We start from the raw sequence: 24,227 nt of genomic DNA, 5'->3' as shown, positions 1-24,227 counted from the left end.
CTATTTGAAAGAGCCATGAAAGAATAAGCACCCCAAACAAATGTTCCCTTATGTGACTTAAGACAAATGTTGTAGGTAAGTGAACTGAGTAAGCAATAACTGAGATATGGACAAATGTGAAAGAAAATAACTGAAAACCAGAACCACTGAAGGAAGGAATTTACTGTCTTACTTTCCTTCTTTCTAGCAATTCTTTTACAGAAGATATGATAATTTTAAATGCTTTTGAACAAATGAATATTTTGCTTAAGACAGGTATGACAGAGTATTCGCAGTCCCACACTTAAATAAGCTTAATTTTCAAGAAGTACTTGATAAAGCCATTTTTTGTCTTTACTTGTACAAGTAAATGAAATCTAAAATTCTCTCCATTGGCTATCTTCAACAGTTTTATTTATTCATAGAATTTTCTTAGTCTTTGGATATTGTTCCACAGGTCAACATATCATTGCTTAGAAAAAGCAGAAAAGGTTAATTTTCCCTTATGTTGAAAAGAGGAAAGGGATTGCGGGAACTGGTTGTAAAACTTGGACATATTGACAAGATCAGTCATGCCAATGGAAATCTGCTATAATGAATAAATGAATAAAATTTATAATGAATAAAATTAAAAGCAAAAATAAAGCCCATATTTTGAATAAAGGCCTTTGTGACATTTTGTCACAACAAATAATGCCAAATAGTTCTGTTTTGTTGTTTTGAACAAAATGTTTTAGGCTCTTTTATCATAACACCTGCTGTTCCAAAGAGGAATTTTCTTCTTCTTCCCAATTAGCTGTGCCAGTGTTTGATAACAACTAACGTGACTTGCTTTTAAGAAATGAGGGTAGGATTACAGAAATTAATTCAATATTTTTTGAAAAACCTCTGGAGAACAAAAATGTCAAACTAGATTTTCTATCTTATGTAATGCATTTTTTTATATTGACCAAATTAATATGGCAACTATCACTTCCCAGCTGAACAACAAAATAAAAGCTAGCATACAGGTATAGAACTTCTTTCTGGATAGTTTATCTCTAAATAGTTTCAGACAACCAGGCTTTTCTCAGTAATCTGTAGCTTTCCTGGTCAGCAAGGGATGAAAATTGTATGCATGCTGCACAACCAACTTTCCTAATATCCTAATTCTGCCACAGGTATCGGGAAACTGTACTTATTAAAGATGTCTGTCACTAATGGGGCAATCCTGTATCAAGATCCTCTGGGATGAGCAGTTTAGCATGCAGTGGTTAAGTCCCCAACCCTGGTTTAGCCAAAAATACACCACTGTAACTTGCTCATCCTATTCAGGACTCAGTAAGTCCTCCAAAAGGGATGTTCCAGAGGCATGGTGGGGTGGGACCAGAAAGGGAGGATTTAGGCTGCAACCTAAGCTCGTTCAGCTCAGTCACAAGACTGAGCAACCCAGCACAGAATGCTATCTGGAAGTCTCTCACCTCTGCTAGGCTTAGGCAGAGCAGCAGCAGCAGCAGCCCCACTGCTGAATGGGGTCTGGATCTGGTGTAAATTTACGCTGGCTCACTTTTCTTGTCCATAGGATTGCTCCCTAAATCTATTCTGATTATCAGTTCCTATAAATCATTGCATACAGCAATCCGAGATGTTCTAAAATTGGAATTTTGTGAGAATTTGTGATTTCAGAAAAAAGATGAGAGATATGTAGAGACAGATAACAGACTACTGAATACTATTTGGGATATTGCACAAAGAAGATCTCTTTATTGTCATTCTGTGTTGTTGTTTTAAAGGAAACAGAACAAAAGTGAAAATGAAGATTCAAAATTTCACGTGATATGTTGGAATGTTGCAAGGTGGAAGGGAAGAAACGAGCCATACTATTTTGAGTTAAACTGAACTCAGTTTAAAATCTATTAGGATTCTATTTAAAAAATCTGTATAGTTTTTCCATGCTGTAAGTAATTTTTATTTTGGTATAATTTAATTTGTGTGTGCATTATCCTTTATAATGAAAAGCCCACAGCTCATCTTTTTGACAAGACAATCTCGAGTTATCTGAAATTGTTCCCTTGTGGTTTTCATTTACTCTTTTTATTGCTAGGCACTAAGTTTCTGGCACACTGTTCCAGATTTACATTTTTGATTTTTTGGAATTACCTCCCTAAGGCAAGGTGACCTGTAAGTGAGAGCACAAACGAGGCAATTTGCATTTGATTTTGAGACAAAACTGACAGGTGATATCTATATAAGGTATGCTTTCCTGATTTAATTGCAACTGTATGGAAGTCTAGCTGATTAAAGCCCTGCTTTCACAATTAATTTGAGACACAGGTTTCTGACTGGTGTTAAATTAAACCCTGGCTAATTTCATACCAGTCAAAAAATCTGCTGTGAAATTAACTGGGGTCTAATTTAACATAAGATCTTGTACCAGGAGAGCAGTTTTATATGTAACTTAAAACTGTTTTAGTTTCCATTATTTTCTTTTTAAAAAATGGTATAATATTTTATGAGAACCCAAGACTTGGGAGATCAAACATTATTTGGCTTCCAACTCATCATTTTAGCAATGCTACATAATGTTAGCTAGCAACGGTGAAATAATGAAAAAGTAGCTTATTTTCTCAGTTCAGAAAGAAGAGATATACTGAAGATAATTGCAAGGAATTCATGCCATCGCTCAAGCATAGGGTTCCTTAAAGTCTTACTCACTTGATTCAGTGGCTGAGACGGTTATGTTGTGCCAAGCCGCTATCTCTCGGTCCAGAGGTTTGGTCATACTGATTGTTCCATTGTGTGCATTGATGCTGAAAAATCCCTTTAAATGCTTGCTGTGGACAATAGAATACCTGCACATCAAAGTAAGGAAGGGGGAGATGGAGACTTTCTTATGAACTGAACAAAAATGGTACTTCTGAAACAAGGCTATATAAGCTATTGTCAGTGAAGAAAGGAGAGTGGTGTAGATATGAATATGGATGTGTTCTCCAGCTGCTCAGAAATCATGAAAAATGTACACTGATAAACATTTAAAATTCACTGCTACCAAGATCAAAGCGCTTCTTTCTATGAAACTAAATATGCCTCAGACCTATATTAATGTGAACCAAATCTAAAATGCATTATTCATTCTCATTGCGCAGGCAGACTCACAGCAGGTGAGTGACTCAATTCAAAAGAAACAGTGAAGTGCCACTTGTGAAATGAGTAACACTGGCAACTTAGTTGAGATATAACCGTACATTTATTTCATCATGGTTGGCTTGATGCAGTGTCAAAGAAGCAGAGCAAAGGAGAAAGAGCTGAAAAGAGCCCCTTTGATAGTATGTATCCCACTTCCATAAAATAAAAAGAAAAGGTCAGAAAATGGTGTTGCCGGGAAGTGGGGGGGGGGGGGAGAGACCTTTGGGCTTGCTTTTCACAAACTGTTTTGTAAGGCAGAATAAGGTTTTCCTACTTAAAAGACCTCCTTCTTAGCTTCCCTACAGTCTTCCAGCACCCCCTCCCAAAAAAACAAAAACTGGATATTTTATAGATGGAATTTTTATATTTTTTTAATATATACCTATTCTGTACCCTTGGAAAGGGGGCACTCAAAGATCATTTTTTTTAAAAAAAAATGGCTTACTTTAAAGCAGGCGTCACCAAACATGGGGTCATTTGACATTTTGAGAAAATGCCGTTTTTTGCAGAGAAGGCAAAGCGTAACACAAAATGGCTGCCATGGGGACACGGCATAATGCTTGCCACAACTAAAACAACAGAAAAAATGGAACAAGACCATAAAATGGTGTGGGCATGGACCTCAGCAATGAAGAAAAGGCACCTACACCAGCCACCACAATTCATCTTAGTCACTGAGATAAATTACTGGGACTTCTCTGTTCAGATGACATGTTCATGGCACAGAGGCTGGGCCAGTGCAAACAGGAACTGAGCAGGAACGGCAAACAATCTCATATGTTGTGGATTTTTGAGGAAATATTTACTGAGATCTTTTGCAGATACTATTGGAAATGCTGACAGGTCCCATGATAGGGACCCCTACAATGAGATTTTGCAGAGTGCATGAGATCTCATGAAAATTTGGCGAGTTCTTTTCAAAATCAGTGTCGCTGGTGCTTCTCTGCCAGTGGGGTGGGCAGGGCAGCAGCAGGGCAGCACTTCCCATTTTACCTAAATTGGATGGCAAAATGGGATGTGCCACTCCTGATTAGATAACCCATTAAAAGCAGCTACTATTGAAATAGATCATACATCCCAGAATACCTGTCCAAATAAAAACAATTTTTTTTTTTTGACTATGGCAGACCAACACGGCTACCTATCTGTAACTGTCCAAATAAGTAATTCTTATCAGATTTGTGGCAGCCAAGAAAACATGAAAAGTAACTCTGTTTCAAAATGTTTGTATTGTTTAATAACCCCATTTTCTTTACCAGGATCCACTTTACTTCACAATTTATCAAAGCAGTTATATTTATAAATCAGCAGTTCTTTCCAAACAGCAAATGTGCAACTAAACACTGAATGTGCAGAGTCTGGATATGCACACAGAGGTTCCCCTATTGCAAGGCTTTGCCATTGTATTTAATAATAATAATAATAATAATAATAATAATAATAATAATAATAATTTTTATTTATATCCTGCCCTCCCCAGCCGAAGCCGGGCTCAGGGCAGCTAACAACAATCAAATAATCAAACAATCAAATAATCCAACATTTTAAAAACATTTCATTATAAAAATTAATTAAAATCAAATTGATGGCAACCGTTAAGCAAAATTCTGTGCAGGTTGCCAGAGGAGGGGTCAGGCTGCGCCCTAACCAAAGGCCTGGTGGAACAACTCTGTCTTGCAGGCCTTGCAGAAAGATGTCAGGTCCCGCAGGGCCTTAGTCTCTTGTGACAGAGCATTCCACCAGATTGGAGCCACAGCCGAAAAAGCCCTAGCCCTATTTAAGGGAAACAAAGCTCCATAAATGTACCATTTTAAACACAAACAGGAGAGCCTCAACTGAATTAATGGGGAAGTGCCATACACCCCTCAGACGGAACATACAGGTCTAGATTTGAGCTGTTGTCTTCAGTGTTATTCAAGAATCTATGACAATCTCAGCTGTAAAAGGATCTCTTGAAGCTGCACCTGATTGAACTGTTGACACTGTCTGGATCTCTGGAACTCACAACTCCTACAAATGAATCATTCAGATCCCCTTCATCAATCTCCATCACAAATTCATCTAACATGAAAACGGGAGGCTCATCAACATCCTTCACTCTGATCCTAAGAGAAGTTGTGTCTTCAAATGGCCCATCTTTCAGGAAGCGCTCATCTATGTGCCTGTTGACACCTTTCACTTTCATATTATATATGCTTTGATTCTCATAATCCAATATCTGTATGTAAGAAAAGGAAGGGGGGAAGTAGAATATTTTCCATTCAGCATTAGGAAACCGATAATGTGTAGAATTAAAGACAATAAACATATTAATGGTTCATCTTTGCCTTGACTCTCTTTGCTTTTACTATTAAGTTTACTCCTTTAGTTTCCTGGTGTTTTTGATGATCAATCATTGGGCTGGAGCCTGGCTTTAGGAGTCTGCTCCTCTTGGCATTTTGCTGTATGCTCCCTCCCTATATGCAGTGTGGGCTTTGGCTAGGTGCCTTTTAGAAGAGGCTGAGCAGGATTATTATTATTTTTTTTGGGGGGGGGGGTCCTTCATTGCCCATTAAGGTACATTCTTGTTTGCCTACTCCACACTGGGAACAATTTGGCTGGCATTCTGGCGAGTGGCATAGATTAGCTGCTCACGGAGCATTGAGCCTAGGCATGTGAAGAAGCTGAGGGGAAAAAACCTTAGGTATATTGAGGCATTACCAGGTAAAGGGCCCACTTTAGGGATCCACCAGTGTTTTAGGTGTGGTGGCATTGGGGAGGTGCCCTGTATACCTGAAATACATATTATGGATGGACACTGGGCAACAGGGCCTGGGTACGCATGGTGAGCTGATACTCAAGGCTCGCCCAGCAAAAAAGGGCATTGTTTCCTCCTCATCCTTTGCTGGGGAACCACAACCTGCAGCTTCACATGCCCAGGGGTCTGGAGGGATGCTTCCCTACTATAGACAAAATTCTCAGCTGATCACAGTTTCTGAATGTGGTTAATTTGATTTGTCATTCCTGCAAGGTATTGTATTAATTAAAATGCCACTGTCCCATGTTTGGTCTCATGAATTTGTGTGAGTCTAGGGCCATACTTTTCTGCATACAGCCAATCTATCCTGGATCATGTCGGAGTTTGGCATACGTCTGAGAGAAGATTTTCTTCTTCAAAACAGCCCTTTATATTGCATTGATATTTTATCATGACCAACAACACAAGGCTATAACAAGCAAACATACTTAATCTTGTCCGTTTCAATGATTTCTGTGATATTTCTTTGTCAAGTAATGGCTGACGTCTCACCTTGTTTAATATGACAGTTCCTTCTTGAGTCTCATTGTTAGTAACGATGCGAACAATGTGAGGAGTGTCTCCTTCTATTACATAGTCCATGGCAGCATTCTCTCCCAAGTCACTGTCATCTGCCTTGATTTTGCCTAGGATGCTGCCCACAGGTGCTGCCTCAGATGCATACATTTCATAACGCTCTTAAAGAAACAACCAAATATCAAAGAAAGTTGCCAACACAATCTTGATCACCGAAATAACAACTAAATGTAGACCACTTTTTATTCTGAAAATTGCCCAGTTACACAAGATGTATGGCTTGGGGGTGGGGGAGCTTATGTCATAAGCTCATTTTCTTTTGTTAAGCTTGGCAGCCTTGACTTGGATCATCCATTCATGTGTTTCAACATTCATGAGCCAATTCAACATTCCAGTTGTTTATAAGTTCACTTGCTTGCTTGTGTGCAATACAAAAACTCAATTGAACAATGAGATATCAATTGTCCAACCACCAATTTCAAAGAGGGGAGATGAAAAATACAACTAATTATGACTGAAACATCCAAGACTGACTTCATTTTTAAGGGAGACTGGAAATATGTATGATGCTTTTCAACACAATACCTCAATATATTTCATTAGCTAAGCATCCAGAAACTGTCCCTAAGCAGTTGTGGGTTGTTTTGTATTGAAAGCAATGCATTCTACATCCTCTAATGAAGTGTTCAGTGTAAACTCTACAGGAAAACACTGGGAGAGGTCATTAGGTCACTTTATGATGCTCATGTCTAGAATATTTTTCCTTGTGCTTTCATTGCACAGTAGCAACCTAGTACCCACTAAAATTAAAGTTTTCCCCTAAAGCAATGGGGGTTTCAAACATTCCACCTTCTGAGGCTCATTCCAGATCACTTTGTCTTTTGAGGAACCTGTGGAGAAGGTTTGAAGGAAATGTCATTACATGTGCACACAATTCACTGTACTGATCAGGACTGCTGGACCTCACCATTGCTCTACTTGAACTGAAAATGCACCCAAAATTATACTCAGCACCAGCCTGCCCATGAGGAAAGTGTTTGCAGCAATGTAGGAGAGGAGAGAAAATTGCAGGCTGTCTGTCTTTTAGGGAAACACATTTGCCATGACTGCTTTTTTTAACTGAGGAACACCTGATAAGCTTTTAGAGAATCCAAGTAGTGAAAACCACTACCATAAATTACAGATTTTCTATTATTAAAAATCCAAGGTGTACTATGCCTTGCCTGCTAGATTGCACTGAGATGTGTTGGTCCCAAGTTACTCAGTTTATATTTATCACTTAATTAGTTGGTCCTCAGAGGATTTTTGTCCTTAGCAAAACCTCATTTTATCCTTGTCGGTATATCAACAGTAGTTACAAAAATATAGGCTGCTATCCCCAAGAGAGGTGGAAATTGTATTAGGTGTTCAAAAGAACAGTTTCTTTCTATTTTAAATATCTGTATAGAAAGTGATAAGGCTGAGACAAAATGGCAGGGAACATGTTTTGTGTGAGTTTTACCTCCTCCAAAAAGAGATGCTCCCTCTTTCAGCAATGGGAAATACCAATATGGGGAAAAAATATTTGGAGCATGGTTCTCTCTCTAACACCCATTCAAGATAAAAGCAATACTCCTGGACCTTATTCTGAATTGCCTTTGTGATGCAGTAAAATCTAAGCGGCTCTGTGGTATTTTTACAAAATCAAATGTATTAGGTGATCCCTGTTTGGTTAGGATCATACAGGGAAGGGGAAGACATAGTGGAGAGGTACATGGCACTAAAGCAACAGTAAAGAAAAATATTTTTTCAGGATTCTCCATGTACACTCTAAACATTTTCACAGGGTGACTATTGGGAGAACTGTTTGTTCAAATGAAGAAGCTGTTTGCATTGGTTATGGACATGCAACTAAAGAAGAAACAGTTGCAGTTTTCTGACTGTGTTTTCTTTATAGGTTGCTCAATGCTTTTATTTTTTTATAGCTATTTAAACATAGGGACTACATCTATGTTACCAAGACAAAATTGACAGTACAAATTTAAACTGGTGTAAAAAGACTGAATTTGTAGCAGTAGTAGAGTTCTAGATGCCTCAGTTAAGAATTCACAGAAGTACATTTCTCAAAGCTCCTTTATCTAAATTATAAACGTTCCAACGAAATGGCTTATGGAGTCTGGACACACTGGGTTTACCATCCTTTGGCATTAATTATACTATCAATGCAATGTTTCTTTGAATGGGTTATAAAGAGACAATGACATTTAATCAAGGAACATATGCAATATAAAAGCGTTAATTTTTAAGTTTTGTACAAAAGTATTTCACATATAACGTATGTTTTATTTATCAGAATTAGTTGGTCTGAATTTGCTCCCAGCATTTTAAAAAAATTGAACCAGGAGACATTTTACTCACTCTGCTGAAATCGAGGAGGATTGTCATTAACATCAGAGAGGTTGATAGTTACAGTTGTGGTGGCTGTAGAGACACCTGCTTCACCAACTCTGGCTTGAATGACAACAAAGCACTGATCCTGTGTTTCTCTGTCCATTGGGTAAGCTGTTCTTACTACCCCTGAAAAATATACAATATTTACAGCACAGCTAGATATCAATGAGACATGCAGCCTGGCAAGCATGTACAGCACTGGAGTCTTAAAGTTCAAAATATTTTTCTCACACCAACACATGAGAGTATTTTATCATACCATTGCCCCAGTCTAGAGAGGACACTTTGCATGCACAGAGGGTTTCCATGATTGGATAGCCTCTGGCTCTGCCTTTGTATGGACAAAAAGAAAAGGAAGCCTACAGGATGGTATTTTGATGGCCCCAGCTGTTTTGAAATCTGAAGGTACTGCTGAATTAGTACTGTGACCTGTAAGGTAGGGCTAAGGAACTTGTGACACCCCCCCCGAGATTATTGAACTACAACTCCCATCATCCCCGAACACATAGACTTGTGTTGATGGGAGCTGGAATCCAATAACATCTGGAGGACCACAAGTTCCCCTTCCCTGTTCTAAGAGCCCAGTTGCCTGTTTGGGAAAGACAGTCACTCTCTACCTCCAGCTGGTGAGAAGTGCAGTCAAAGTAATCTGGATCAGTATCTGTTGATTTAGAAGCTGTGCACCACACACAGCTGGGTACATTTTGAAGAGCAATTCATATGTGGAAGCTGATGTGGGCTTAAAACGACCACAACTTTACTTGTTACAGCTGGGATCACTGGGTGGGCTGCTCCTATGGGCTCTATAAACAAACACACAAAGTCCCAGAATGGAGGAACCAGTAAGAAGAGGAGGAGGAGGAGGAGGAGGAAGAAGAAGAAGAGTCATCCTTCCTCCCACCTTCATCTTCATCAATAGAGCATGGAAGAGGGGGCCACAATGGGGGAAAGGCAGCATCTTCCTGTGGCACCATTATGTGCATTTAATCTTAGTTGAAATCTGTATCCAACCCAGTTATAATACAGATCCAATTATAATACAGATATAACATCAAAGGGAGATTATTGGTTATACAGGTTTTTCACACCCATGTTGTGCATTACTGATACTCAAGAGTCTTATATCCATAACCAGCAATACCTGTTGTTGGCTCCACAGAAAAATAGGGTTGTTCAGAAGGGATACTGTAAAGCAGGCGGGCACCTGTTGGAGCTGTAGCTGTAACCTGAATCACCGAAGTACCTGTGGAAGGTTTGAGTGAAAGGCACAGTTCTTATGGGAGCATTTACTATAGCTAGCCATGTAAAAAAGTTACTCATTCTTTGTTAATGTTTCGATATGTGTATAGACATATAGGCAACATAAAGATACTTTCTTTTCAAGATCCTGTTAGGGAAAGTGAGGGTTAGGGTTAGGGTTAATTTACATGCTTTATTCCATATATAAATAAATACCATATTCCTTTGAAGTGTAGATGAAATCCTCTTTTGTGTGTGACCCTTTATTTACCGAAGTATAGTGGATCTCTTTACAGACACCCAGCTTTTGGAATTATTTACCTGAAAAGCTGCCTGTCTCATTTTTTATGAGATTGCGAAGCCTAGCAGAATCTAAATCTTGTCCTCCTTTTTACTGAATTTCACTGTGAATGCCTCCCATATCACTGCAAGGACAGCTACTTTTGGGTTACATTTTGCCCATGGTAACAATGTGTAAACTAACCATTTTATGTTTTGCATTTTTAGATTGCTACTTTGGCCTTTGGACAAAATGGAAATAAATCTCAACTGACAGCACATTCCTATACATTTCTGTGGAATTTAAGTAAGGTAAGTAACAATGTAATCCAGACCCATGATCTGGCTGGATTAGAGTTTGGATTTGATAGATCTTGGGCTTTCCTGGCTGAGCCTTGCCTCAGCCAGGGCTCAGCAGCTTTAAGACCTTCTCAAAATATACATCTCAAAAGCCAGTCTAAAGAGGCACATCCACCAAAAGCTGTGTAATGAAGATGAACCTGTTTGGGAAGGCAATTCCACATTATAAGGGCTGCCACAGGAAATGCCCTCCCCAGGGCCACCCCCCCAAGCATCTGAGGGTGGTTGGACAGCCAAGAGTACTCCCTATACCAGGCTTCCTCAAACTCAGCCCTCCAGATGTTTTTGGCCTACGACTCCCATGATCCCTACCTAGCAGGACCAGTGGTCAGGGATGATGGGAATTGTAGTCACAAAACATCTGGAGGGCCAAGTTTGAGGAAGCCTGCCTATGCTGATCTGAACACCAAGGGGTCTGTAGGAAATGACGTGGTCTTCAGCTATTCAGGGCCTGAGTCATTTAGGGCTTTAAACACTAATTTGAGCACCTTAAATTCAGTCCAGAAATGAACTGGCGACCGGTGCAGTTGTTTTTAATTGGCCATACTTTAAAAACAGGAGTATGGGGCCTGTGGCGCTCTAGATATGGCTCAGCTACAACTCCCATCATTCCTGGCCTTTGACTATGATGGCTGTTGTTGAAGGGAGCTGAAGTCCAGCAACATATTGAGAGCCACAGTTCCTCCATTCCTGTTTTACACTTTGTTTTTCACACACATGTGTACATATGCGAGATCATCTCTTAATTTTCCACTGGCTACAGGTTTAAGAGATAATAAAGGACTCCATATTAAAAAAACACACAAAAAACCCACCAAACCAGGAGCACTGCATCAGTCCTTAATTTAATGCCTGTGGTGCGGCTTAAAAGAAATAAACTCAAAACAAGCAATGCAGGCAAGACACACAACAGGATTCTGATAGCTTTTTATATCCTTGAGGTTGGTAATGAGCATTTTCCACTGAATAACAGATAGTGCAATCCATCTAGAGAAGACAATTTTGTCTCTGGTTGGGAGCTGGCTATATCCTAGATCTAAATCTGACACCATCCCCACGGGCCTTTCATAAGATTATACCCATGAAGGAAATATTCGTCAGAGCTTCTCATTTTATAATGCAGTGTTTATGTCTAACTCATTTCTTTCCTAACTCCTAAATACAAATACAAATCGACCTCTCTTGGGGCACGCAAGACCTCCAGCCACTTTCTATCATAGAATCACATTATCGCATCTTATCCCAAGACATTCCACTACAACGGCATGTTTCTCTGATAAATTAGTCAGCAGCACCCTGAGGACTTTTAGATGCCTATATAAAGCTGTAATATTATCTGTAAATATGTTGATAGGGAATCTGGCTGCTTTCATGGCATCAAAAGAAATGTCCCAAACTAATGGCTTTTGTGTTGTATCACACCTGCAAACTTATTTGTATACTATTACTTAAGAAAGCAGCACAGAGTATTAAATTTATCTGCTTGGAAGCTTCTTTGGGACCACATCATTTAAGTCAATTATGTCTACCCTGTGGGTCTTCAGAGGTTGTTGGATTACAACTTTCGTCATCACTGACCAATGGCCATGATAGTTGGGGCTGATGGAAATTGGAGTCCAATAACTTCAGGAAGGCTTCAGTTTCCCCATACCTAGTATATTTTGGCTGTGATTTGGTTTAAGTAAAAAGGAAGTCACTACTAAGAAGATAATCCTTAGGTAACACCCACTACTATAATCTTATTATTGTGTGGCTTCAATCATGTGATTTTTTTGAATGGCCCATGAGGCACTGAATAGCTCATGAGGCTAGACATATGGCACATAAAATGGATTGCTACGTACATATGTTTATTTGCTCCTGAGGTAATACGAGAAGAACAACTCTGAAATCTGCATTACGATAACCAGATGGATATTCAGCTTTTTGCAGACTCATAAGGCCATTCAGGAAAATGCTAGAAATGTGGCAACATAATAATTTCAAAAAGTTGCCAAAGATGAATCAGTTGTGCCATGGAATTTGTTCCTTTAGTAGCTTCCACATATTACATTTAATAGCTTCCAAATACTATAGGACTTCAAGATTGTGTACTCAAAAATGATTTCAACTAATTAAAAATGATTTCACGTGTGACTATTAGGCTACAGTGTTTAAACTGAAATGTAACTCTTACGAGTACAACAACTTGTCAGTGTTGATGGAAGGCGAGAACCATGGAAGCAATGAATGGAATAAGAATGCAATAATAATACAATGTGTCCTGAATTTGCTACTAGACAGCGGTATAAACAATAATACCAAGCAAACTGCAGAAAAACTATATGTATAAAGTTTTAAATCAAATCTCAAAACCACTGAAATATAAAGTATGACCACTGCACTCAAATCTTGCTGATTTTTATAAATGTATTGTGTCTATAGACATTTAAACTACGGTATATGAATTACACTCATGGAAAGCACCAACTAGCAGGGGGTGGGGACAGAGATCATAGCATTGTATTTGCGGAAGAGTCTGCAGTGGTACCTCAGTTTTTGAAAGTCTCCGCTGATGAACATTTCGGTTTTCAAACACCATAAACCTGGAAGTAAATGCTTCGGTTTTCGAGCACACCTCGGAAATCGAACATGCCACGCAGCTTCTATTGAGTGCGAGATCCTGAGGCCTAGCTGTCGGCTATTGATTTTTTGGTTTTCAAATGTTTTAGAACTCAAACTGTCTTCTGGAATGGATTATGTTCAAAAACTGAGGTACCCCTGTATTTCCTGTTACACTTTAATTTAGTATAACACTTGTATTTAAAACCTGAAGAAAATGTAAATGCGGGGAAGTAAGAAAGTATAATGGTGAAGTAAGAAAGTGTACTAAATAATAAATTAATGTGCATTCATGTTAATATAGATATTGATTCTTGAAATCTCACTTAGAGCTAAATATTCTGCTGAAGAAACTATATAATTTGAAGAGCCCTGAAGAGACTGTGTAAATGTGAGATAGCAACTGAATGATAGGAAGGAAGTGTTTAAAAAAGAAGTTAAAACTTAATTTAACCAGTTAAACCAGATTTAAATTGGTATTTCTCCTATCCTTTTGCAGAACCCCCCAAAAGAAGGATGTGATCTAGACAAGCTACAATTTAGATCTCAGGAAGCCAGCTAGTCCAAAAGAGATGTTCAGATGGAGAAAACAGAAAAATAAAACCAAATCAGAGATTAAACACTCGTACAGACAATGTGTTTATTGTGCATTCATACTGATTTGCTTACTCAAGGCTTATACAGTGTCCACTCTTTTTGAGCATTTGTTCTGATTTGGTTGTGAGAAGCTTATGTGGCAAAGAGCCTTTTCTGCAGTGGCTCCCCATTTGTGGAATGCTCTTCTGGCATTTTCATTATATATATTGTTTCTCTATAACCTTGCCTTTGGTTGATAAAACATTGTATGGCCTTTTAAATATGTTTGTGGGAGGAGGGTATTTGGTTTGTTTTTTTTGTTTTTTATTTATTGCATGTTTTGTGTTCTCGTTTGGTATTTTTATGTAACTTTGCCCAGCATTTTGCTGCAATCTATGGGCCACAGCATCACTGGGCAAAGGCATCCCATGATTATTGGGCATGGAACGAGGTTTATAGGAATGATAGGGATGTGATGATTAGAAATGCTGGTTTAGAGAAACCCCATTGGTTTGCACATATTTAAAGTCCTGAATCTTTTCAAATTTAGATTCTTTAGGAAAATGAAATAATCTAGCTGCAACAGCCTACTTCATAAACATAAACACATAGAATCAGTGCAAGGTCAAAGTACAACACACAGTACCTCTTACAGACATTTCGGGAACAGTGGCTTCATAGGGTTCATCCAAGAAATGTGGTCCATTATCAGCCAGGGAATTGTCTTGTTTATCTACATCAGATTTCAGCTGCGAGAATAATGAGTAACAAGCTGATTTCAAGATAGGATTCAAACAAACAAACCTTATCAAATTTAATGTCAAGTCGGTTTCCCCCCAATAAGGTCAGCAATCCCTTTCATGTATTGATTTATACCAAATTGAATGAGATTGTAGTATGTCATTCTGATTGCAAAGCAAATGGAGTCAATTTATTTTCGTAATTAGCAGAATTTTCTCCTTGTAATAGAAACAAACAGTTGCAGAATTTCACAAATGCCCCATGATTCAGCAGTTGAGATACAAAAGGTGCCCAATATCTGGAAACAACTTACTGGAAATAACTAAAGGCATTTTTGATCTGACAGACTTTAACAGCTGAATAAATGGGTCCTTGCCATGAATGTCTATTTTGTATGATTTTAGTTTTGTTTTAAACATATTTGCTGTTTTGGTTGTCTTTATTGTAAATCATCTTGAAATGCTTGTTTGGAGTGTGAATAATTGATTGATTGATTGATTGATTGATAATTCTTGCAAAGACTAAATGACAAGTATTTGGATCTGGTATCCATCATTATCTATATTTGCGTGGTGAAATCTTCTCCTTAGTATGGCATCAGTGAAAAAAGGCAAGTTCATCAGATATGACAAATTTAAACGATATGAGGTGCTAATGAAAATTCAAATATTTATCAAACCATCTTGATATATTTATGGTACATCTAGAGATTGTATGTAATGTGGAGGAGATTATGCGTTGAAATATTTTAGTTGATATTTTAGAATGTAAAATGTTATTTTATTTATTGATTGGTCTTACCTTGTGGGCTTATAGCCGAATAAAGTATTAACTATCTATCTATCTATCTTGATATATTCAACTCCAGTTCCCAAAGTTGAGAAACATCAGCCATCTTGATTAATAATCAATCACTCTTCCCAGGGAATTCTAGGAACTGTAAGAGGAACAGTGGTCTCCTAACAACCCTCAGCACCATTAGAAAACTACAGTTCCCATGAATCTTTGGAGAAAGCCATCTCTGTTTAAAGTGCTATAATACTGCTTTAAATGCATAGTGCACATGAGGCCTCAATAAGGCTTTTTTAGGCTTATATGTTTAAGGAGAAACTTCAGAAGCCGTTTCTAAATGCATTGATGACAAAACGGAGGGGCAAAGGTACCCAGGAAATGCTTCCTATAAACAAATAGAGCCCTCTGCCTCACATTACATTCTGCAAATTAAATCCATACTTGCTTTTGGTGTTGTTTTTTTAAACTTTCTGAAAGCTGATCACATTTTTGTGACCTTTCTGTTAAAAAAAAAGTGACCCATATTTGCAGATTCACAAAATATAAAGGGATTGTCTTGTTTATCCTTTTGAAATGAGACATCATACTTCCAGAGTTTTTGCTTTGAAAGGCTGTAAAAAGTAATTAATGAATTTTGAGCACTTCACCCTTTGGGCCCAATTAAATTTTAGTGCTAGTTAATTAGTGGTTAAACTTTTTTTGCCATTCATTCAGCTCAAAAGTTGCCTTACAGGAAAAGGATGCAAAATGGAGAGATTAAAAATGGCTTTAGCATTGTGTGTGTTTTTTCTTCTCTTGTTTTGATTTGGTGGTTTGTTTGTTTTTTAAGTAACTAAATAACAGCAATAAAGAAGAAGGGGGAAGAATCATTAAGAAAATTACTGGGCATCGTATACATTTTCAAACAGGGTGGAAAATAATTGCTTATTGTGCCCAAGTCACGTTAACGTAATGAACTGTGCCGGTTCCTGGTGCTTTCTTACTGGTAAAAAGGATTTAGTATTAATCTGCTTCATTAAAAATTAATGAGGGGTAAATCAAATGCCACTTAACGTAACAGAATATCAATCTAAATAGTGTTGGTAAACTGCATTGCTGCTCAGTGTGTCTGTTCTGATGCAATGCCAAAAAAAGGGAAAAAAAGAAAAAAACCTAAGCAAGTTGCCAGATGTTGATAAATGAGTCCTTTCTTTCTTTTCGGAAGATGGAAGGGAATTTCAAAACACTTTTGTCAATACAGCATGATACTATTTTTTAATTGCACAGTGCCTTTCCCTGTGCTGTAGCTCAGATAAAAGTCCAGAAGTATGTACATATCAACCCTCAAGTTAAACTACTATGATTGGCTACCTCAGCCCATAGGGAATTTGATTCTGAGTTTGTAAGTTTCTTCAAGGAGCCAGGGAAATGCTGAGAAGTGGCCTAAACCAAATACGGTTTTAAGTTTATGATAGCAACTTTAGTGTCAAACAAGTACTTGCGGTTGAAGGACAGGCTGGATGATGAAAAGTGGTGGCCAACCCAAGAACCCCTTAGAGATGACATAGAGGAAGAAGACTTGGACCAGGACAGTGGTGGTGGGACACTGAGGAAGAAAGCTGGGAGGTGGTAGAAGCAGGAGGCTTGAGTGAACATAGAGAGTCAGAAGAAGGAAGCTGTCCACAGACAAGGTGGGATGCCAAGTATGTCAGTTTGAGTGCAGACTCTGACAGAGAGGAGCCAGACGCTGCCTCAGTTTCATATCAGTAGGCAAGTCCTCCTACAGTGGCCTGTCCTCCTCCACTGACACCAAGATCATGAAGAGCCTTGCACATTGCTGAGCAACAGGCCAGACAGGCCCAGAGGAGGGGTCCTTCCTCCTCACCATAGTTTATGTCTGCTTGGGAGGAGTCCAGAGGCAACGGGCTAAAGAGGGATGCCAGCCACAACAACGTCTTCAACTAGGGCAGTTGAGCCTGAGTGAACTCTGCTGTGTTTTCCTTTTCTGAATGAAAAAGCTGACTGCACATTGGGTCTTGAGAAGTCATTCTGACCTGTGGATGATCCTGCCTGTCTGACAGTCCTAACACAGAATCTTACATGGCTCTCTGACCAAGTCCTCCAGTCCCAAGTAAAACCTGGACAGGAGATCTTTCAGATTCTTTGATGCTAAAGCAGCTTTGAAAACATGGAACAGATTGTTAAACAGTGCAAGAAGGGCAAAGATGGTGCTTATTCTTCGGGCATTGCTGTATATTGCTGCACATCTCAGAAGAAAGGCTTCAAGGAGACTGTTCTTTCACAAGGCCAGATTGAGGGAAGATTTAGAAAAGCAAGCAGGTACTAATCAACACCTCAACGAGATGTTAAACCTCCCACAGAAAGAGTTACTGTACCTGGCCCGATTTCAAAGGATGTGTTAACATCAGTTCTTCCTGTACAACCAGCAGGTTCCGAACCCCGCCATGTTTCACTCTCTGACGTCTCACAAATGCTTGCTCCAAGTCATCGGGGTTACACTTGTGCGTACAGGGAAAACAGGGCCCAAGCTGAGCCAGGGTCAGTGCGAGTGAGAGCCATTTGTAACAATGCATGCTGAAATTTCCTTTTCAATCAATATGCATCTGTGGGAAGACAAAAAGTAACTCTTACAAAGCAGAACAAATATTGATTCTCCGTCAAACTGAAGGCTCAATTTTCGCCATTAGAAAGACTTTTTACTCTTGAAAGAAAGGAAGTAGAATAAAGCCACAGGTTTTTGATTAGAAACACAAAACGCATAAAGTCAACCTCCCCCTGCCTTTCTTTGTTTGGGAAATGTGTAAACGCCACACAGACACATTTGCCACATAAAGGAAAATAATCTTACGTATTAAGCTTGGTAATGCCTATTGTGCAACCAAGCCATTATGCTTTAAGTAGATTCCATTGTCACATTCTACCTACCCAAAATTCATTTTGAGATGCAGGTGCCTAGGACATGAATGATTTGCTGATTCTAATGAGTGCAACAAGAAACAGGAATCCTAAAAATTGTGGTTGGCATGCACATTCTCTGTTCTGAAAAGAAATACTTCAGAAGTCTCATTTATGTGTTGCATGTGGGAAAAGACTAAACATGAAGCCAGGAGGTGTGGAGTCCTGTCTCCACATCCACATGCCTCCCACTGCTCCTGATTTCTCAGTCACTGTATTCACCATAACTTATTCAGCAGAACTACTACATGATTTAGAACCTTGATCCTTTAGGGTTCAACAATGGGCAAGGAGACTTCATGCAAAGAGCAGGCTCCCTATTGGCAGAGGTTATGATGGGCACAATGATGTCAGTGAAGGCAGCCATGTAGTCCCTGGCACCATGATTATATCAGAAACACGTGAAGAATATTACCCACATGTTTGAGTAAAGATGGATGTACCTTCCAATTTCAGGTCCTCGTTTTTCTGATCTTAAATTCGGTTCTCCACATTTCCATCGAAATTTTTGATCTGTTTTGGGGAAAGAAAGAAAAAAACCAACCTACAGCATTAGTGAATTTCTCCTAATAAATAGTTTTGTATTTGGTTTTGACAAATACACATATTTTTGCAAGTAATTTTTACCCAGGCACATTTCTGTTTTGGTTTTTTCATCAATGCATGCATTTATTGGACCCTTCCCCAGCTCTTTCCCAGGGCAAAACCATTCTGAGTCTTCTTCCCAGGGGAGTTGGGTTGTGGCAAATTCACCTCCACTCTAAGGTGGTAGTAGCTGTTTCTCATTAAAGAGCAACCAGAATGAGATCCTCCCCACAACCCTATGTGTGAGTCACATGGTTTCCAGGATCTTTTTGCCTCCTCAGAAACAGAGTATCATAGAATTAGGATGAACTTCATTTTCACATGTCTTCCCTCAAAAAACCATGGGAACTATAGCTTACCTCTCACAGTGCTACAATTGCATCCTTAACAAATAATAATTCCTGGGATTCTTTGGGGAAAGTCATGTGCTTTATATGTGTGTATATGCATCCCGAGTTTCAGGAACATGATAGAATCACAGCAAGTCTTTTTTCTGAAAACATAACAGCATCTTGTGTGATTTTAGAGGAAGGGACTAGCATGTGGAAGAGACTAGCTCCCTAACAAATGATACAGTACTACTCTCTCTGTTTTTCTTTTTAACCTTTTTATGTCCTTTCATGCTATCAGTTCATCTGACAAAAGGAAAATGTGACCCGCAAGTTCCTGGTTTAAAATGCATGAATGATAAATTGATGATGCAAACGATGCACTTGGTGAGCCAAGCATTTTTGGAAGATGTACACAATCAGCATTTGTTCTGAGTGGTTTCTTTATAGACAAGGTTAATAAACCTGAGTATCAGAGGCAAAGCTTCAAATGACTGAGCACGGCTTCCCACCTTCCATGATGTAAATAAAATATTTCATAATACCCAGCCACTCACACATTTTTATTTTATTACAAGGAACAGCTAAATCTAATAGTGGTAGGCATTTAGAGTTTTACAGTTCTTAGAAGGAAAGATCTGCCTTGTATACATGTGGCAAACCTCTCTGCTCCCCATTTACAAAGTGCGTTTGTGGGCTGCATGCATGTTTGTTCCAGGAGCTACAAGCTTGCATGAATATAGGCCTCCCTAGGCTAGACCTGACAGACCCTTCTAAAGGCACCCTCTGAAATCCTCAGAGCTTGAAATCCCAGGGCCTAGAAAAGGCAAATGGTTGTATTGCCCCTCAACAGGCAGATACAACATTCAGGGTTTGAGGTCTTTAGTCAATGGATAACTAGTCTAGGCTATAAAGCTCAGTTGCTTCAGGACACCATTGAGGCAACTTGTATGTTTTGCTGTCAGTGATAGTATAATCAACTGTGGTCCTAAAGTCCACACCACTTTCCAAGGTGTTGATTTTCCTTCCGCAATGAAACCCTACCAGGATTGTGCTGCCGGGGTGGTGCGCTCCCCCCGCCCCCTTCTTCCTCCACCAGTGGGTCCCCAGGTTCAATTCGTAGAATCTCCAGGTAGGATAAGGGATTTCCTTGCCTGAAATTATAGCCAGTACTGAGTGACATGGTCTGACTCAATATAAGACAGCTTCTTGTGTTTCTACATACATGTCTTGCCATGGGCAGTTATATAGGGGTCACCAACTTCAGACTTGAGAAAAACATCATCAATGAACTGGGGAGGGGGAGGATTTCTCATCCATAAATACAGAGCACCCCCATCACAAAACACCACTCCATCAACAATAAATCCAATGTATCAAATAGCACAGACATTTGGATCACACTTCGTACATTTTCTAGCAATTTTTAAAAACTTAATGGAACAGCATTAAGTCTCATTTTTAAAAAAAGCTTTTGCACTGCAGGGGGTGGAACTCACCTACTATCTAGCAACACCTGCAGATGATTTAAGATGCTTATATTTATGCTTTAAATGTCATATTCATTATCTCAATAATACCCAAGGGGAGACACCAGCATAAATCAAAGCATGTCATTAATGCATTTGTTAAGCGGGTTTTCTTTGCAGCATACTTAGGAGAAGCTACAGATCAATGAGGAAATCTGGAACTGCATGCCAGGCAGTGACTATAACATTATTCTTACTAAAATTGTATGGTGAATTCCACAAGGATAGTACACACCAATTACTGAATTTGTGGTGCTGATTAATTATCCATCTGATTGCTTTTCAAACACACTATTTGTTTTTTGCAGTCACTGTGAAGGAAAGACTGATGTACCATTGTCTTCTCAGTTTAGATTAAGAATATTCTGCACAGTGAGCTGGATAAATGCATATTAGAAAGTAGTGTCATTTTGAATGAGTTTCTTTATTCATGTCATGCTGGCAAGTCACTCTGCTGCTGTTGTTTGTTAGGGAAGCAAATTTAGGGCAAAGCTATCAGTATGAGCACTAGAAATAGTTTTCTTTTACATGGTATTTCGGGTACTTTTTCCTAGACTATGCGACTTATACTTAAAAATGGTTCAACACATTGATTTGAAACATCATGAGAAGAAAGCTTGTACATGGAGCATGCTGCATTTGAGGTATAAAGGATAAGAAACAGCTTACTTTGAATGAGTTAACTTGTTTGACAAGACACTCTGGCACTAAACAGTTTGAGAAAAAATGGGGAATATAAAATACTCAGGCACAAATTCTACACGTGCTGCTTTTCCAAATACTTGCTGTCTAAGTAAACTAAGAATTTCTGCCTGATAATCTATAAAATGCAACGTTCTCTCCCCACAGCAATGTGTACTGGATATCCAGTAACTAATCCTACAGGTTCAGCCTCCTCAAACACTTGCTGTATATGCATCTGGTGGCCACATTTCTCACTCTCACACATGTACACCAACACCCACCCACCCATGTTGAATGGAAAATCAGCATGAATGACATTTCGCTGGATCATAGAATCACAGAGTTGGAAGGAACCCCCATAGTAATCTAGTCCAACTCCTTGCAATGCAGGGAATCTCAACACATGGTCCCCCATCCAATTTGAAACCATACCAGACCCTGCTTAGCTTTGAAAATGTGCTAGCCATTTTATTGCCAATTTCATACTGACACAAAACATGGTTTCAATTTTATTGAAAATACAATTTATAAAGAGGGCCAATATGGTATAGTGGTTAAGAGTGTTGGAGTAGGACCTGAGATAACAGGGTTCAAATCACCATTCAGCCACGTATGTCACTGGGTGATCCTGGACCAGTCACCATCTCTTAGCCTAACCTACTTCACAGGGCTGTTGAAAAGATAAACTAGGAAGGAGGAGACCCATGTATACCACCTTGAGCATCAATCAATCAATAAAGTATTTTTATTAAATGAATGAATGAATGAATGAATGTACTTTAAGCTTGCATTTCAGATGCATGGTGGATGTATTCCACCGAGCAGATAAATGTGGTCCACCTCTCTGTAACTGACAGCCATCCACCCCCCAGTAGTCCTGAAACATGAATCAACCACAATATAGGATACCATACTATATTTATATTTTCTAAATAACCATCTATTAAGTGCATAACCCTGCTGCTATTTGCTAGCATTTTAGAGCCTCAGTGAACAGAGAAAGCCTTTAACACAACTTGGCAGACTAAAAGCGTTGTCATTGCTGCTGCTACTGCTGCTGCTGCTGCTGCTCATTAAATTACAGAAGATGGTTGCACAAATCATTAATATCATCAGAAGAAAGTAGTTTTTAAGACTACTGGTTTTGTGACCAAGCTCTATTTTTTAAAATAGAAGATGCTTCATCACAGCAGGGGGAAATATATTTATTTCATAAAATTTATATGCCACTTAATTGTAAAACACAAAAACAAAACTCAAAGTAGTTTGCAAAAAAAAGTAAGGTATTTTTATGTTGATGTGATTCTTTTGCTTTGCTCTGTAACCACAAGACCCTACAGCTAGTTCCAAGAGAGATGAGAGACATCACACTACAAAGTGCTTCAATTCAGCTGAAGATTTCACAAGACTATTGAGCAATTTAGTATTAAAATGGGGGTTGGCAGCAGAAAACTTGCTGACTGCAATTCTGTAAGGGTTTATCTGTCATATTGCACTACACCAGGAGTGGGAAATCTTGGGCCTTCCATATATTGATGAACTCCCATCAGCTCTAACAAACCTGGTCAATGGCCAGAGATGATGGGTGTTGTGTAGGTTCCCCACATTGAATTACCTGGTTCCTTTATGCTCACTCTTGTGTCATTCTGGGTAATCTCTAGTGCTTATGCTCATTTGATTTTTTTTTTTAAAAATAATATTTATTAAAAGTTTAAAGATTACAGAAAGAAGGGGAAAAAAGAAAAGTTAAACAAAACAAATCAATACATTACAATACATAGGGGGGAAAGAACTAAAAAACAATGCAGCAAAGCAAAAAAGAAAAGCAAAAACAATTAAAAACACATCCAATATTTCCATATCTTTATCTTTCATTTACTTGATTCATCGTCCTCCTCACACCTCCCTTTTTTGTATTCTAGTTCAATTAGCTATTTCAGCAAATCCTTTCCATCTTTCTCAGTTTTTGTTCTATAATTTATCTTAACACAATCTAACCTTAATTTTTCCACTTTGGCCCATTAACAATCTATTTTTACTTAATTCTTTATAACATTTCTGCTAAAGCCATATAACTTCATTCCAGCATCCTTCTAACATTCATTAATTTTACAGTATTTCTGTAAATAAACTTTAATTTTTTTCCAATCTTCTTCCACCGACTCTTCTCCCTGGTCTCGGATTCTGCCAGTCATTTCCGCCAGTTCCATATAGTCCATCAACTTCATCTGCCATTCTTCCTGGGTGGGTAAATCTTGTGTCTTCCAATGCTTTGCGATAAGTATTCTTGCTGCTGTTGTAGCATACATAAAGAAAATTCTATCCTTCTTTGGCACCAATTGGCCGACCATGCCCAGGAGAAAGGCCTCTGGTTTCTTCAGGAAGGTATATTTAAATACCTTTTTCATTTCATTATAAATCATCTCCCAGAAAGTCTTAATCCTTGGGCATGTCCACCAAAGGTGAAAGAATGTACCTTCAGTCTCATTACATTTCCAACATTTATTATCGGGCAAATGGTAAATTTTTGCAAGCTTGACTGGTGTCATGTACCACCTGTAGATCATTTTCATTAGATTCTCTCTTAAGGCATTACATGCCGTAAACTTCATACCTGTGGTCCATAACTGTTCCCAGTCAGCCATCATGATGTTGTGTCCAACATCTTGT

The 24,227-nt window shown here is 38.7% G+C and overlaps 1 protein-coding gene across 7 annotated transcripts in view; it reads right to left on the bottom strand.

The window, feature by feature from the left end:
• Positions 1-24,227, bottom strand: part of LOC310766400 (cadherin-19-like) — a 71,354-nt gene that overhangs the window by 28,764 nt on the left and 18,363 nt on the right. For 3 of the 7 annotated variants that reach the window (XM_083622593.1, XM_083622587.1, XM_083622589.1), the window contains 8 exons: positions 18,874-18,943; positions 17,851-18,078; positions 14,589-14,691; positions 10,029-10,130; positions 8,855-9,013; positions 6,434-6,618; positions 5,109-5,362; positions 2,674-2,810 (listed from right to left, as the gene is read on the bottom strand). In XM_083622593.1, coding sequence (XP_083478719.1) covers positions 2,674-2,810; positions 5,109-5,362; positions 6,434-6,618; positions 8,855-9,013; positions 10,029-10,130; positions 14,589-14,691; positions 17,851-18,048 — 1,138 coding nt within the window. In that variant the 5' untranslated portion in view covers positions 18,049-18,078; positions 18,874-18,943. Of the gene's footprint in view, positions 1-2,673; positions 2,811-5,108; positions 5,363-6,433; positions 6,619-8,854; positions 9,014-10,028; positions 10,131-14,588; positions 14,692-17,850; positions 18,079-18,849; positions 18,944-19,374; positions 19,509-24,227 lie in introns of all 7 variants that reach the window. The other 4 variants (XM_083622588.1, XM_083622590.1, XM_083622592.1 and 1 more) reach the window with 3 other exon arrangements.

Source organism: Podarcis filfolensis, assembly GCF_964270895.1.
Source record: "Podarcis filfolensis genome assembly, chromosome: 7".
Taxonomy (NCBI): domain Eukaryota; kingdom Metazoa; phylum Chordata; class Lepidosauria; order Squamata; family Lacertidae; genus Podarcis; species Podarcis filfolensis.
This window is presented reverse-complemented; position numbering and strand designations above follow the sequence as displayed.